The 16293-nt window shown below is 38.9% G+C and overlaps 1 protein-coding gene across 1 annotated transcript in view; it reads right to left on the bottom strand.

Annotated features, from left to right (window-relative positions):
- Window positions 1-14415, bottom strand: part of map2 (microtubule-associated protein 2) — a 39372-nt gene extending 24957 nt beyond the window's left edge. The window contains exons 1-4 of the mRNA XM_053329153.1: window positions 14205-14415; window positions 4226-4315; window positions 3397-3471; window positions 811-1026 (exon numbers count right to left, since the gene is read on the bottom strand). Coding sequence (XP_053185128.1) covers window positions 811-1026; window positions 3397-3471; window positions 4226-4315; window positions 14205-14415 — 592 coding nt within the window. The remainder of the gene's footprint in view (window positions 1-810; window positions 1027-3396; window positions 3472-4225; window positions 4316-14204) is intronic.
- Window positions 14416-16293: the final 1878 nt, after the last annotated feature.

Genomic DNA, 16293 nt, shown 5'->3' with positions numbered 1-16293 from the left:
AAGAGGCATACAACATAATAAGCTATGCTGTGTCTTTATGCGGCCGAAGTGTAAATACACTGAGACCCTAGATTTTGTCTATGTACTTTGGCAAACATTTTTTAAAATTAAACCTGTATCTTATATTTCTACAGACAATAAATAATTTAGTCTAGAGGGTTCTTTGCAGTGTGCGGAAGTTAAAACTGCGCCATAGAGGCTGTGTAACCAGACTTCAGTGTAGAGGGTTTGACATACAGTAGTACAGCATAATTTAAGAGGTGAGATAGTAGTCTTGGGTAACAAACCAAAACACAATTCTGAGAAATGACTGGCATGGACAAATATGTGTATGGAGGTCGTGCACAGTATCTCTGAGATATTGATGGATATTTGGACCATGTCCCAGGAGTTAACCTTGTGGGGCCATGTGGTCTCACTGATGAGAACTATATTTTATAAGGTCCACTGAGGGAATCATGATAAAAAAAAAATATTCCCCTACTTTAGAGACATCCCTACTATGTGTTGAACTTAACAGCATGGCAACCACAGGTAGCAATGGCTTTGGGTGGAATAAAGGAAAAAAAAGACTCTTAAATATTTATGAAATTACTCAGATTATGAACAAACAAACAACACAAGGACACACAAACACACACAAAGACGGACGAAGAGACGAACTGACGGACGGAGAGACGGAGGAACGGAAGGGGTAGGGATGAAGGGAGGTCAAATCACAGAAGAAATTGGTGTTAAAAAGAGAAAGGAGAGGAAGAAGAGAGAGGAGATGGAGGGGGAAATGGCAAAGAGGAACCATGCGTGGTTCACCTTCAATCTGTCTAAAGGCCACAGCCTGCCCTGTGGGGCGAGAGCCCGAGTGCGTCCACTCTGGGCTGAACAAGGGGTGCTCATAGTACTCCTCGTCGGAGTGGTAGGGGTCGTCCTCGGGCACGGAAACTGAGATGGAGGGGGCGAGGAACTTGCACCTCTCCCGTGAATTTTGGAAGCGGCGGAGAGGACCTGCCTCCTCCTCATCCCCTACATCTACAAACAAGACAGACACAAGGAGAAGAACTGCAGGGAAATCTAGACACACAGACTGAAAGAGTGAGTGAAGAAGGAAAGGATAAAGGAAAAGGAAGAAAAAGGAAACAAGAAAGAAATGGAACACACCAAAGAATGTCCATCTTATAGCTGATTTAGCCTTATATTTAGACATCCATTTTTTCTTTGAAAACACTGATAGGATGTCAACTGAACAGGGGTTATTTTAGTAAAAAAAAAAAATAAACATAAAGTATTTGTAAGTTTGTTCCCATCATTTGAATCTTTGATTTTTCTTCAACTCAAAAATGTAAACTTTTCATAGCAGTTCACATGAAATGATGTGGGCTTTTGGCATTTTGGCTTTGTTAATAGGCAGGATTAAATTGTTCAACACATAAAAAAAGTTGTGTCCTAAATCGGAAAGATATTGAATGTATTTCTTTCTTTTAACAGTAGGTCCTTTTGAACAATTCACGTGTATTATTATTATTATTAATGTTATTATAATTACTATTATTATTATCACTGTCATCATCATCATCATTATCATTATTTATTTATTATTGTTAGGGTTAATTCCTCAGGTGGAAATTATATTTAGTTACATACCCTTAAGCACCTAATCAAAATGGACATTTTCTGTAGTAAGAAGAGAAAGAAATGGAGGAGAAAAGAAAAGAAAAGAAATACAAATAAATACAAATTAAAAAATAGATAACAAAAATAAGTAGTCACCAGAGAGGGGGAATGCAAGAAGGAGACACCATGTAATTGAAAGTAAGAGAAACATATCACACACAGGACACTGACGAGGAGACAGTGACAAGCAACTCAAAGGTGACCAAGCTTTAGGGGCCAGCCATACTCTGAGACAATCCAATTATCACTTTGAAACAAATGGAAAAACTAGTGTAGCTCAAAAGGTCATATTAATTACTAAGGAACACAACTTCTACAGTCCTCAGATGACCGAACCTCTCTGTACCTACATGCTAGAGTACAATATGAATCATGGCCACGAGTACAATAACACACCAGATATACAACTAAACCTCTTTACCTCTGCATCTGATCAAGAACACAGTACAGCTGTCTTCTTGTTGCTCAAAAATAAATCTGTATGACATCAGTCCTTACTTAATACTGTACAAGCCAATACAATATTAACAAAATAAAATTGTGGTTGATACATGGCTGGCCCACCTTCAGACTCTCTTCATTACACAGCGCTATTACAGACTGAGCAGACAAAAGGACGAAGGCCAAGCATGAAGCAGACGGACGTTTTTAGTAACACTGTACAACCATTTCTTGCAGGCAGCTGCACAACAAATAATAGCACTACTTTAACAAACACAATGTATCACAGTGTTAACTGGCAAAATAGAAAAGTAATTTCTGTATAAGATTTTAGGTAAAAATAAAATCAAAATTAACTATCTGTAATTTATGAGCATGGCATTCAAAATATTATAAGGTCAGAATGCTCATTAACACACACACACAGATATATGCTGGTGTGCTTAGTTTAAGCCTGGATGGCCAACAAGGTTACAAATTGGCAAATGTATTATATTTATTTATTATAGTAGTATTATACATTTTATACCTTATTTTTCTTCCAGGCATCAGTTTTATATAGCAAATAAATCATTTGACTTTAGCTTGAGGGCAGCTCTGTCTTCAAGTAATGTTTATAGAGCTAAAACTCTGATCTGTAGCCACAGCCCGACACATACAGAAAAGACTGGCAGTAGACGATGACAAGAAAACACAACACTATGATCAGACGTCGAAAAACAACCAAACCAAAAAGACAAATAACGAGAAGTTGGAGGGTCACCTAAATTGGCTGTCATATTAGTGTGTGAGAAGACAGCAAAGTATGGAGGTTAGAAAGGGCAATGGAAGAAAAGAATGATTAAAAAAGAGTGCACCTGTTGAAACATGGTGGTCATGTAGTTCTTTCTTTTAGAGATAAATGATGATGGTGATTATGATGATGATGATGATGATGATGAAGAAGATACAAATCTGTGTATCTGTGCCAGATGTACAATGAGGAGGAGTGAGCTGGATTTCAGAAGAAATCAATGTGTGAAAGATGGAGAACATGTTCCTACTTTTAGCAACTCTGTTATGTATAGGTTTCTTGAAGGGGTACCAATGTGTGGTTTGCCCCCTGGAGGTGGGGCAAGGCCCACAGGGGGGAGGATTAAAGAGTAACCCCAGAGCCAAACCAAGTCAGCACCCCAGTGTGTTGGCGATCACAAAACTCCAGAAGCTACAGTCATGGGAAAGAATGAAACCACACTCTCATCCATTAGACACTTACTCTCCTATATACTTATAACATTCTTGGCCTACCTTGTTCCAGAGGACCAAAGTGCTCTGCAGCAGGGGAGGGAGGAGGGGAAGGAGGTAAATTGGTGGTGTCTTCAACTACAAAAAATGATAGAGAAAGAGAAGGAACAGTTATATAAATCATATTTTGTACATAGTGTGCATGAGTTCCTGCATTTCATCTGTATAAACACTCTTCAGGTACAGTTAAGACTCGACCAACAATTAAGAAGTATTCAGCTTAAAAACAAAGAGGATGACTCAGCCTTTTCAAACTTGTCATGAAGAACATTAACCAGTGACCAAAATTGCGAGTTAGATCTAATTTTGGTTTCTTTTTCTATATTTACTTAATTACCTACTACTGGAACTCCAAGCCCCCAAATAATATGTTTTAAATTATACTGGTCTGTTAATTAAATACATATGAATAATGCATTATTGGCAATTAGGTCGTATTTTATCAGTTGACAATAATGGTTAGTGATTTAAAAAAACAACATTTTTAATGACAAAATTTGTTCTTCTCTGTGTTGGCCATTTTATTCCCTTGAACATTAAGGGTATACATTTTGAATAACAGTATGAATGGGCGCTCACGTTTCTTTCCACAGTTCAAAGACATGCAGGTTAAGAGAAACGGTGACTCTAAATTGCCTGTAGTTTCGTTTTCATGGTGACCTCTCCACAACTCTCCTCGTTAACTCTTAATAGTGCCATCTGGCTAGAGGCCTCTGCAACCAATCCATTAACTATACCCTATAGATATAGGTAATGAAGTTGGAAGGACGAACCATGTCCACCGTGACTGTCACTGTGCAGCACTTGTGAATTATATGTGCATGTGGCAAACCTGATGGCAGCCTTTGAGTCTCCTGTTCTCCCTTAAGCACCGCCACCGCCTCTGCTGTCACTTCCTGCACGATCCGAGCTGACACTTGCTCTGAACACAAATACAAACAGACACACACAAAAGGATAATTAAGCTTAAGATATTGTAAAAATATTTACCAGCAGTGGCTTAGGATGGAAAGTTGAGTAAAACCCCAGGAATGGGAAGTTAACTGGGAAAATAAAGTGCACAGACACTTTAGCTATATTAGTCTTCAAGTTTTAAATTTGTGAAATAACTGTGAAATTAGAGAGAATGTGAAGTGGGAGTGTTGCTGGAAAGACAACATGATGCTCAGTCAACTTTCACGGGATACGCCAATGTCAAACTAATTTGTTCAAACAAGAAATCACTCTCTCTCATCTACAATCCATTTTATTTCACTGTATTTTCTTTTTCATGTCACTCCAAACCTGAGATGAAAGCCAATGTGGGGGAGCTGAATTGTGTAAAAAATCAAGTGCAGAGATGCCAGGGCTGCGCTGGTGAAGGCTGTAAGTGTTACCATGAAAACACAGCAGCAAGTGCAGACAGAAAATGAAACCTGGATCAGACAGGAGAGAACATCTTGTTCATTAAATGTCGACTATTTTGATCACAGAAGCACTAAGCTACAGTATTTACAAGGACATACACTATTCTGTGTTTCTGAAGAAGCTTGATTTAGAAATATTATACTGACCCTGGAACTTAGGTACACAACACCAAGTTGGCAGACTTTGATGTGAGTTCCATTTTAAAAATTAGCTCATCTACTATGGGCTTTTAACACTTGAATGTTAAATGACCAAAAAAAGGGCTGCACGGGAACACGAGCCAGTAGACTGTGTAGACTTCACAGAGAAAAGGTGAGAAAGTATCTATTGATAGGACCCAAACAAGCTCTTTCTGTGCCCAATTCATACATTTCAAAGTTCTGCACAGTAGTTATTTTTTGGAAAAGATCAGATATGAAATGATAAGTAAATTATTTGGGAAATGGAATGGTCTTACCACCAGAGTAGACTATTATATGTTTCTTTTTTTCTTTTCTGCATCATTTTCCTTTTTTCCTCCCTTTATTTCATAACTGCTGCTTCAACAGGGAGAGTTTAAAATGTGCAGGGTGGTACATATGACTATTAGCAATTTTTCATCTCCAGTGAGGGTGGGTGAAGGGGAGACTGGGGACTGTAGGGGAATTGTGATCAACGAAAGTGTGCGAGTACTGAAATTGCATTTTCCTCTATAATATGTAGAACCAAAGAAAGTCAAAAACTGAGAAAAGTGAATAGACCTTGAGAGTGTCTGTTAAACCTGCATTCATCAGTAAAGAAATTAATACAAAAAAAGAATCCATTAGGACTACCTGAGAATTTACCCTGTTCAACTAAAACTATTAAATATGACCTGAGCTGAAAAGTTGCTTGTAAATATTTTAAGCTGTCTGACTGACTGCACACACCAGATATCTATTACAATTCCCAGCTTCCTCTTTTTTCTCTATTCAACTTGGAGGATGAAATGCAATTTCAGCTTGTTGATTGTTACCATTCATACTGCTCAATAATGAATTCAGCCTCTTGCAAGAAAATTGAAGTAATATTACAATCCCGCTTTTCATCACGACACTAGTCTTAACAGTTAGAAAGAGACTGTCAACACTGTCTGGCACTGGTGGGAAGCAGGTGCTAAACAAGGACAGCACTGTAGGAAAGGTGCACAGTGAGTAAATCTTAAAGTAAAAACAAAGTAAATCTATGATGATAGTTTGTGTATGTTTTTAATGTAGAAACGGGACACACAACAATGCTCTCTTATCAATTTAGGGCAAAACAGGGACAACAGGTCACTCAAATTCTCTAATAGTGTCTGCATTAAAGCTTCCATCTGTCTGTAGGAATCAGTTTAAACATTGCATTTCATGCAGAGCGTGACTATACTCAACCTTCATCTGCATGGTAACAGTGGTTATGTGGGGTTGGGTGCCAATGTAATGCTTTTACTGCTGCTGTTTCAGGACCTTTTTCTATCCAATATCACCCACACATCAACACAAACAGGCTGGAGGCATATACACAAAAATTACACATACAGGCACACACACATGCATGCTTCTACCGGGAACACTTAACACTTAACACCCACTCACCAACTCAAAGCAGCCATTTCCCATTTTCAATAGCAAAGTGGAATAAATGAACACTACCTATTTAAGGGTTTAGACAAAACTCTTTCTTTTAAAACTAGAGGAACATATTCAATGGTTGTAATGTCAAACAACTAAAACAAACCCTGAATCTTACATCTCATGGGTTAAATAACTCTGCTGACTTGGGCTCCTTACATAAATTAGTTTAAAAACTAGTTACCTAAAATAGCCTAAAACACAGTCTTTAGGCACAATGCCTTGAGACTTAAGACTGTTAAAATGTTAGTCATCATCTGCCCCCCATGGTTAAAACATATGACAACGTGAACTTGAATCATGTGATGTTCTCTTTGCTTTTTGTTACAGTGCTCATTAATATCCTGCCAGGTCACTGTAAATCCACACAGTCCAAAGTTAAAATTCAGGGTTTGGAACCAGTGGTAAGATACTCTGTGGTTATATTTTGAGTTAACTCGACTCCTCCTTTACTGGCAAAAAGTAGTTGAAATTTGTCATTCTTTAGTGAAACAACTCAACAACTATTGGGTGGTTAGCCATGTTCACATTCATGTCACCTTCAGGATGGAATGCGATAACTGGATTTTTGATTGGAGGTTACAGAAACAGTGACATCAGAATCCATTTTTTTTTGTCATTTAAAATATTTTTTCATATATATCCCTTAATTTAGTGTTCAACTGAAAAAGGATTGTGACATTGGAGCAATGCAACATCTGACAAAATATGTTCTCAATAAGTTAGTTAATTATAACACCACATGCCTAAAACTGTCAAAAGCACTGTAGTGTTAAAAACTCTCTTGAAAATGGGTGAAACTAATGTAATGTTAAAAAAAAACATGAATCTGGCTTTGTGCATAAAAAAAGGCAGTCTCTTCCAGACATACAGTTAAAAAAATCATGTAAAAGCAACAAGAAGCGTACAGGGCTCAGTGAGACACCATGGATTTCCAGTCTTACAACAAATACACAGACATGCATATTCACAAAGCAATAGCGCTGAAAAAAATGACCTTGTCGCATCCACAAAGCTATGACAGTGACGAAAACTAGTCTGGTCTGGTCGTCTCAGCATTTCTCTGACAGAGTGATGTCAAATGAAATAACAGTCTGGCTTTCACTGGCTTTGGCAGGAGAATAAATCACATACACAAATAGCTGCTTTGATATACAGAAAGGTTACATCATATCTGTGGATCTACATCAATATACAAAAATAATAACATACCTACACACAGACAGTGAAGTAAGAGCATTTATTACCTGTATGACAGGCAGACTGAAGCTGAGAACACTCCGTCTCTGAGCAGAGACTACGACTGATAGACCAGAGTCAACACACAGCCAGAAAGCCACACACACACACGCACACACACACACACACACAGCAGGACTGAGAGGGCACAGAGAGAGCAGGAGTGCTGCTTGGTATGATACCAGTCGGCAACCGAAATGGATAAAGACAGTGGTCGCCATAGCAACAGACTGGTGGGCCAGTGACTTGGGTCCCAATGTAATTCAGATGCCAGCAACATGTCGTAGCTGATTCAGCCTTTGTGTCTGTAGCCTCCAATATGATTGCTGTGTAACATGGCTGAATACTATAACAAATATACTGTATATACCTGAAATATGACACATAATATAAATCAGAGGGAATCTCATAAAGCCAGTCCACTTTTGTTTTACTGAAATCTAAGATTTCCTAAACATTTACTTAATTTTTTTTAAATTTAAATCACATTAAACCATAAACTCAGTGGTACTTAAAGCTGCAGTCTGTAACTATTTTTGTATTAGATTTGCAAAAATTGTCATTATGATCTGACAGTAGAATAAGATACAGATAAGCTGTGACAAAATTCCACCCAGTGGTCGTAAAATGATTAGCAAGAATCCATTCGCTCCCGAGTAAAACAACCAATCAGAGTCCGGAGGAGTGTCAATGACACTGTACACACGCTGCTGGCAGCCCTCCCCCACACAGCGTGTTCTATCACTCGGCAGCGCTCCTCCCCCGTGCAGCGCATGCTCTCACTGGTCAAACAGGCTTCCTCTCTTACTGTAGGGACGAGCCTCCACGTGCATGCAAGGTGCACTGCAGGTTCCTCTGTGGGGAGGGGCTTAGAAGGCAGGGCTGCAGCACAGCAGAGAGGAAGAAGGAGGGACCTGGAGGCTGTAATTAATTCAATTAATTAATTAAAAAGCCATCAGGTAAATGTTATTTTAATAAACTCCTGGTGTACTTACAAACGTTCCAATGCATCAATTTATGAGTAAAGACCCTATTTGTACTACTGTAGAAGTTTGATATCAATCCAGGCATTATTAGTGGGGTAATTTACGAGATACACTTTTGGTTCCATTAGCGCCTGTACTAAGCCATTCGGCTGATGGCTCTAACTCCAACAATTTGCAACCAAATTTAAAAAAAGGGCTGAGGGGGTGTTTAGATAGACGTCATAGTGCATATGACGCTATGTCGAAATTACGTCGAAACATCGCTTTAAGACAGTGAATTATACCAGTTGATAATAAAAACTGTTTTGTCTTTTGTATTACTTTTATGACATATTTAAGTGTTTACTTTTTTGATAAAATGTGCTTGTATTTGCATTTTGTGCTAAAGTAATGTAAAGTAAAATTCTACAGTAAAATCTAACAACATTTTTGAAATTGTCCCTGTCTGTGTGTCATTTCACACCAGAGCTTCATTAGTATGAATTGGGTAAATCTCCCCTCTGCTGCATCCACATACTGATTTACACTGATGACATGGAGGCTTCAGATACTTACATCTGCTCAATAACATAGACATCAGTTCAGTAAACTGAACAATGTTTTGCACTCTTTCTATTTCTATGACCTCGCTCACTCCCTTTCTTTCTCTATTCCTCCCTCCATCTCTTTCTCTTGACCACTTTGAGCATGGCTGACTGGCTTTTTCAACTTTGTGTCTGAGGAAAGTCAAGGGGGTAATTTCATACTTCAGTAGTTCTTGTTGTGTCTGAAGAGCTTTTCACTGGGAGAAAAGGCTCACTGAGTGCCAGCAACAGCCCTTCTGTCACCCATCCTGCCCCACTTATACCGGTCTTGCTCCAGCCTTGGAGCTATGCTAATGTATGCTGACAAAATGCTCTGGAGAAAAACACAGCTTTGATTACACAGCTGCTGTCGTGTTCATGCAGATAATTTACAAAATTGTGTATCTATATACTGATCATAAATAAGACAGCTTTCACTTGGAACTGATTCATTTTGTGCAGTTTGGTCTATGTTGTATACCAGTCCATCATTATCAGCCATTGTAATTTTAATCATGTCAGCTTCTGATGAAAAAAGTTGAGAGGAGATATTTGTTGGTACACTGATTTCAAAGACATCCTTACAACAGATGTGGCTCAGAAAAACCATATTACCAGAATCAACCCCAAGTTCTAAATAAAGGGCTTAGTCTTTAAAGCTTTGACCCTCTCAGAGAAAAAAGTGTTTTCTTGACATCAATTTGAAGCCATGACTTTGAAGTCAAAAGGAGGCTGTTTACAGCTCTCATGTCTTTGATATGTGCCAATAATGAGCAAAAGGCAAACATGAGTTGCTAATTATGTAGACCCACTTGCCACAAAGGTAGCTTCTCTATTCTATTAGAAAGTAATGATTTGCAAGAAATGTGAGTAGAGTCTTGGACATTACAAGTGTGCATCATATTTAAGTAAAGTATAATACAGTTATTTAATCAGAAATGGATTCTCATTAGTGACACCAGTGTTAAGTGAGCTTCAGTTAGCATCTTGGTGCTCATGGAGCGAGCATCAGCACAAGACTACTGCAGGGGATTTCTTTTTCCTTGCTTACACTTCTCATAATAACATAGAAGATCTCTGATGTTGTGTTTTGCACTGTGTTTCACTCCTACTCAGTCAGACTCCATTGCAGTTTTGTTGTGAGATGTCTGTTTATTACCACTTTTAGCCTATCAACAGAAAATATAAAAGGGGTAAATTATGCTCTGTTATCGCTCCACAGCTTTTCTGCTCCTTTGTTGGGGAAATAATATTGTTTTAGCTGTGTGTGTGGTTGGGAGTGGGTGACTTGCCCTTGCAGTGGTGTTTTGTTGTGATATGTACACTGGTTGATGGAGGCAGCTAGTCGTCTCATTAGCTGGAGAGCTAATATCTGAATGATGTTTCTACTTGGATAGTACCGTTTTTGTGGTGTGGGTCCTTGACACAAAAATCAGTCCACAGACTGATATATCCAACCATCAAAGTCGGGGAAGTTTCCCAAGTTCCGTTACAACCTGTTCCCTCATTGGCAGGGGCGGAGCTACAGGGGTGGCTAGGGGAGCAATTGACCCCCCCGAAATCTGATTGGCTACCCCAACTGCCCCCCCAGATGATTGACGGCACCGCAAAAACAGTTGCAGATTTGAAGTCTTTGACTGCGATTGCATTCAAAATTGCACCTTTTGTCTGCTTAGTATGTGGCTACTTAAGCATGATTGAAAATTACTGCTTACATGTGTATATAAGAAAGGTCAATAAGCCTTAATTAACTTGTAAATTCTGCACCAAAAATAATCACAGTGTGTGTGTGTGTGTGTGTGTGTGTGTGTGTGTGTGTGTGTGTATACGTATACAGTATAAGACAAAAATGACCAGTCATGACATGTCAACACAAGACAAGACCAACATCCATAAGTCCATGTAAAATTTAAAAAAAAATAGTAAACACAACATAAACAGGTAGGCTGTGCAGCACTCGTTATGTCTATAAACCATTGCCCCCCTGAAATACACTTGGCCACCCCCTTGCTACCCCAAGGATAAAAGTCTAGCTCCGCCACTGCTCATTGGTTGTAAAAAAAATAATAAATGTAAATGGATTTGTAAAATATTGCATATAGAACTTGTATTATGTATTTTTGACAAAAACCTGGTTTATTTCACTGGTTGAAACTGTCCACATTACACTTGTTGGAGAGTAGTTGATCTTAGCCTGCTGAATTCAGTGTGAAGAAGTTGAAATGTAATAGGCCAAAAAATGATCTTGAATGGCTGCACTTATATACTGTACTGCTTTCCACCAAAGTGCTTTACAATGTTTCTGCTACTCATTCACCGATTCGCACACACACTCACACTGATGTCAGCAAGCTATAATGCAAGGTCCTGGCTCAACCATCTAGAGCAATTTGGGGTTCAGTCAGTATTTTGACCAAAGACACCTCAACAAGTGGACAGGAGGAGTCAGGGACCGAACCACTGACATGATGATAAGTGAACAATATGTTCAACCTCTGGAACCCCAACCACTACTTTGTGGTGATACTCGAGACACTGTTTTTCTGTGCAAACAAAACATACATGGAATCAGGCCAGTTACTGCAGGGCAGATATGTTTTTTTTTTGTCATTTACAGAAAGAAATCAGACCTAATCATGAGTCAATTGTGGGTGGTTTATGTTTATGTGTGCGTTTGGATGATGCTGGTGTATTGTGCTGTTAGATAATCAACAAGCTGAATGTTTGGTTTGTTAATGTGTCTGGATAATTTTATGAGGGAGAGATCATGTAAAAAACCAGACACTAAAATCAATCATTCATTAACTCACAAATAACCTCTGAATAGCAGCTGTTTCTTCCATACTTTCTAAATAAAATCAGCTTGACTTGAATCTTACATTTAATCAAGAGCCATTTTGTGATGATAAAGCATAATCTTTCTTTTAATTTCTTTTTCAAGATATAAGCACTTGAGAAAACTTTGAAATGTCAAATGTTCCTGGAAGCAGATGTATTTGGCTCATTCATTTACACCATTGTTTCTGTTAAAAGCAAGATTTAATGATACTTAAAAACTTAAGATGGGCATTGTGGCCATAAAAATTGGCAGCTACATTCAAAAATACTGTTATCAGTGTTCAAATCTGGTAACCCCTAATAATGTGGAGATGGGAGGTTAATTGGGCTCTTGTCAGTGTATGTAAAATGGCCATGTCTGTGGCAAGCTACAGGCGAAAAAGAACAAAAGCCCTGGCAAAATAAATTGTAGGGGAGCTGTTGCCATGGTTACACCAATGGTACCTTATTGTTCTTGTCTCCAGGGTGTGAGGGAGGGTGAGGTGGGGGCTGAAGGGTAGCGAAACAGATTTTATGTGTTAATTATAGCACTGTTAATAACAGTATGTGATTCTGAAAAGGACGTAGAGTGCTGCAAACCCACGCACAAGAGTCGACAGGACAAACATATTTCAAAACACCACATACACATCACTATCATGCAAACTAATTCACATATGACCATGTCATATGAGAATGCTGACAGGTGCGATCACATTCTCAAACACAAGCATGCATATGCAAACACTGCACACTCATATGTGCACACATACAAGCAGACAAAATCCCAAAACACGACTCTGATTTGGAATTTCCTCTCCATCTGATTTGCCCTCACTGACATCAAACACTTTCACATGAACCCAAAACGCATTTACTAACTGCTTTTCCATTTGAGAATCACCACTGTACCAGTCCGTGTTCACAAAGTTGTAACACAAATGCACTTAGCAGAAGGGACTTAGTGACATTTATCTGCACTTGAGCCTTGATTGTTAAAACATTATTTTAAAATATATGTCAGCAGTGCTTGCAGTGTTTTCTCATTTTTGTCCTTAAAAAACAAAAGTTAATATTACCAGCTTCCTTTCTCCCTGATTCTGACTATCCACTGGCTGCCAGCTTTCTTTTTTGTGGATTTACACTACTTACTTCCATGTCTGTACTTGCTTTAAGTGTGGTAGAGACACATCGCATTTGCTCTTTTTGCTGATGTAGCCACATGCAACTCTGAACCAATCAACAAGGATAAATTATGAATGCTAAATGTGTTAAGTCTTGTGTATCATGGGCCAAATATACATAGAAGCTTGTTTAACGTTTCATCAAATTAGTAAAAAAAAAATCTAACATTTCAAGGCAGCGTTCCCTAGTGGTTGATTTGAATGAAACCTTCAAGTTTTGTTGCACTTATGCAGATATATCCTGGACATTTTGTGATGATTGGCTCAATGGTTGTTGATTTGTTATTATGTTATTATGTTCTATTTATGAGCCACACCCTTTTGAAGTTCATTAGTCAATATCTTGAAAACTTATAAAATATCAACAAGCATTTTACAGTTTTGATAAGGTTAGTCCAATAATGATCCAAAAAAATTTGGTAGCAATCAGACAAAAATCGTGACATCAACAGAATCGAGGACAGACTTACTGTTCAAAAGTAATGGACCAAAACATAAAGTTTGTTGTCATAGTGCCACCCTCTGGCTGACTGAGGTCACATTTCTTGTGCATCACTCACACACAACTTATAATCGATGGGTAAAATCTCGTTTCCACCATTTACCATCTCAAATGAATTTGCGCAAATATTTGTGAAGAAAACCAATAATAAACCAGCACAAAAGCAACAGGGTTTCATATTATTATTATGATTATAATAATATATGAAAAAATGACTTTCTAGGGTTGCCCTGGTGGCCTAGGGGTTTAAGGCAGTAGCCAAAAATGACAACGCCCACAGTTTGAGTTTGCTATCTTTCTCTCTCCTGTTGAAACTACTAAAAAGGCATAAAATGCCCCAAAATTTGACCCATTAAGTTCTGGCTAAAAGGGGCTTACATTAGACCTCTATATAATCCAGGTTCATTTACATTAAATCTCTGTTCCTCAACACAACCCATCTGATGACAAGTAAAACAAGAGAAATTATAAAGACATCTTACCTGCAGTTATAGCAGGAGCACCAGTTAACTCCCCATTGAACCCGTTCTCCCTGGTAGTATAAGATGCCGCAGTCATGTGGGCTGCACCAGGCTGGCAGGTCCTGTAGGTGGAAGAAGAGTAACCATTGGCTCCATGAGTGCCAGTGGGTTCCTGCCCCCCTGATGGGTCCCACTGAGGGGCACCGTCTTCTGGCTGTCGACTGTCTGCCATGCTGGTGCAAGCTAGCAGCAGGGGAGGGTGGGCAAGGGATGGGTTCTCTCCTTCAGGCTGCGAGACAGGAAGGGATGTTGGAGGCTGGAGAGAGAGGAGGCATGGTCAAAACTCAGCATGTCAGTGTTAATAAGCGCAATGTTAGCCATGTTACATGAAGGACAATGAACAGTGCACAGACCAGCGGAGGCTCTAGGACATGCTACATCAGTCACGTTCACAAATCTCTTTTTGTCAGTCATAATCCCTGTTGGAGCATCACTGAGCTTCACTGTCAACAATTCTGAAAGTGCTTGTGTGTATTCGTGTGTAGGTGGTTGTGTGAAATACTGTCCTTGTCCATGAATGCAAGCAGGTAACAGCCACTATTGATTTGTGTAATGGCTTAAATGGCCAGTGGCCCAGGTGAAAATCACAACTGGTTGGAAATTAACAGAGCAGACCTTGAATTTGTGTAACTCATGCAGGGTTGTACGGATGTAAAGTGGGCTCTGATCAATCAATGTATCAGGTAGCCACTGTAGCTCAGCTGTAGCTTAGTCATATCATACCAACAACTGTTTTGCCTTGGAATCGAACAAACCATACTTTTTCATATTAAATCAGACAGTGTCTTGATACATTAAAATGGCCTGTTCAAAATTAGCAAATACAAAAATGAAAGGTTGAAGAATTGAGTGGATTGAAAAAAAACCCAACACATTCATTTTGCCTGAGGGAAGTACAGAACTACTTGCAATGACACAGTGGCCATAATGAAGTATGGGAATGCAAAACACAACACCAAACAAGCATATTTTGAACAAAACTATCTCGAAATCACTGAGGTAAGAACCACAAAACTGAACCAGTTGAAGGCGTGATTCAGACTCCAGCAGAATGTAAAATCAAAACAATTTTCAACAATGACTGCAGTGAAGATCTCATTAATGAACACTTACTGTCTCTTTCTGGCCATTGCACCCTTTTATGCTCACGTTTAAGGACTTGGTTACACAACAAAGGTGTCACAACTCACATTAAAATAAAAAATGCTGTTCATGTACTGACTTTTGATGTGGTAGAAAATGTATTAAATTAACCTCTAAGAATTGTATTTGAGATTGTACAAAAAGTACAAGTATTTCCAGCTTTGACCAACCACTATAGGGCTAACATGTAAAAGATAAAACAAACGATTGATCAGAACAGCATGGAGAGGAGATCAAGCAGAAGCAAAAATGGGAAAATATTGATCAGCCCACATAATCGCCTGAGGCAGGGTTAGACAGCAAGATTCAATCACCTCTTGGACGATATTTGGCAGAAGGTGGGGGAAGGAGATAAATGAGCTTGATGTAGTGTAACATCAATACTTTGCTTGTGTATGTGAAGACCTTAACCCTGGCACTACTCCCAATAAATAGATAATTGAGTTAGCTGGATGGTCCATTGACAATTCATTTTTTATTTGCTTTATGTTGTTCGATTTTCTTTCATTGACATTTTATCATACGATTGATTTGAGGCAATTATCTAAAGATAACAGCAGCATTATTGGCCTTCAGACACCCAAATTAAAGTAGCCTTAGGAGTGATGGGACACAACTAGAGATAAAGAGTTTTTTGAACCTGCAGGCAAAGACAAAAGAAAAATAAATGCTCTTAAAAGGAATTCAAGATTTTTGCAGGAGGCTTGTGGCTGGTAGTACTTCAAGCACTGGCCAAAGCAGCCTGTGTAGCTGTGCATAAAAGGATGTGTGAAAGAGCAATTTGTCATTTAGCTCTGCAGTCCCCAGAGACTGACGAGAAGTCTACTGGATAAAACCGCAGTCAATAATTGCAGCCTGACACCAAAGTGGTGCTACACTGAGCACGAGTCACTGCATTTACAGTATA

This window comes from Scomber japonicus, chromosome 11, assembly GCF_027409825.1.
Source record: "Scomber japonicus isolate fScoJap1 chromosome 11, fScoJap1.pri, whole genome shotgun sequence".
Taxonomy (NCBI): Eukaryota; Metazoa; Chordata; class Actinopteri; order Scombriformes; family Scombridae; genus Scomber; species Scomber japonicus.
Note: the sequence above shows the minus strand (reverse complement) of the source record. Positions and strands in the feature narration are given on the sequence as shown.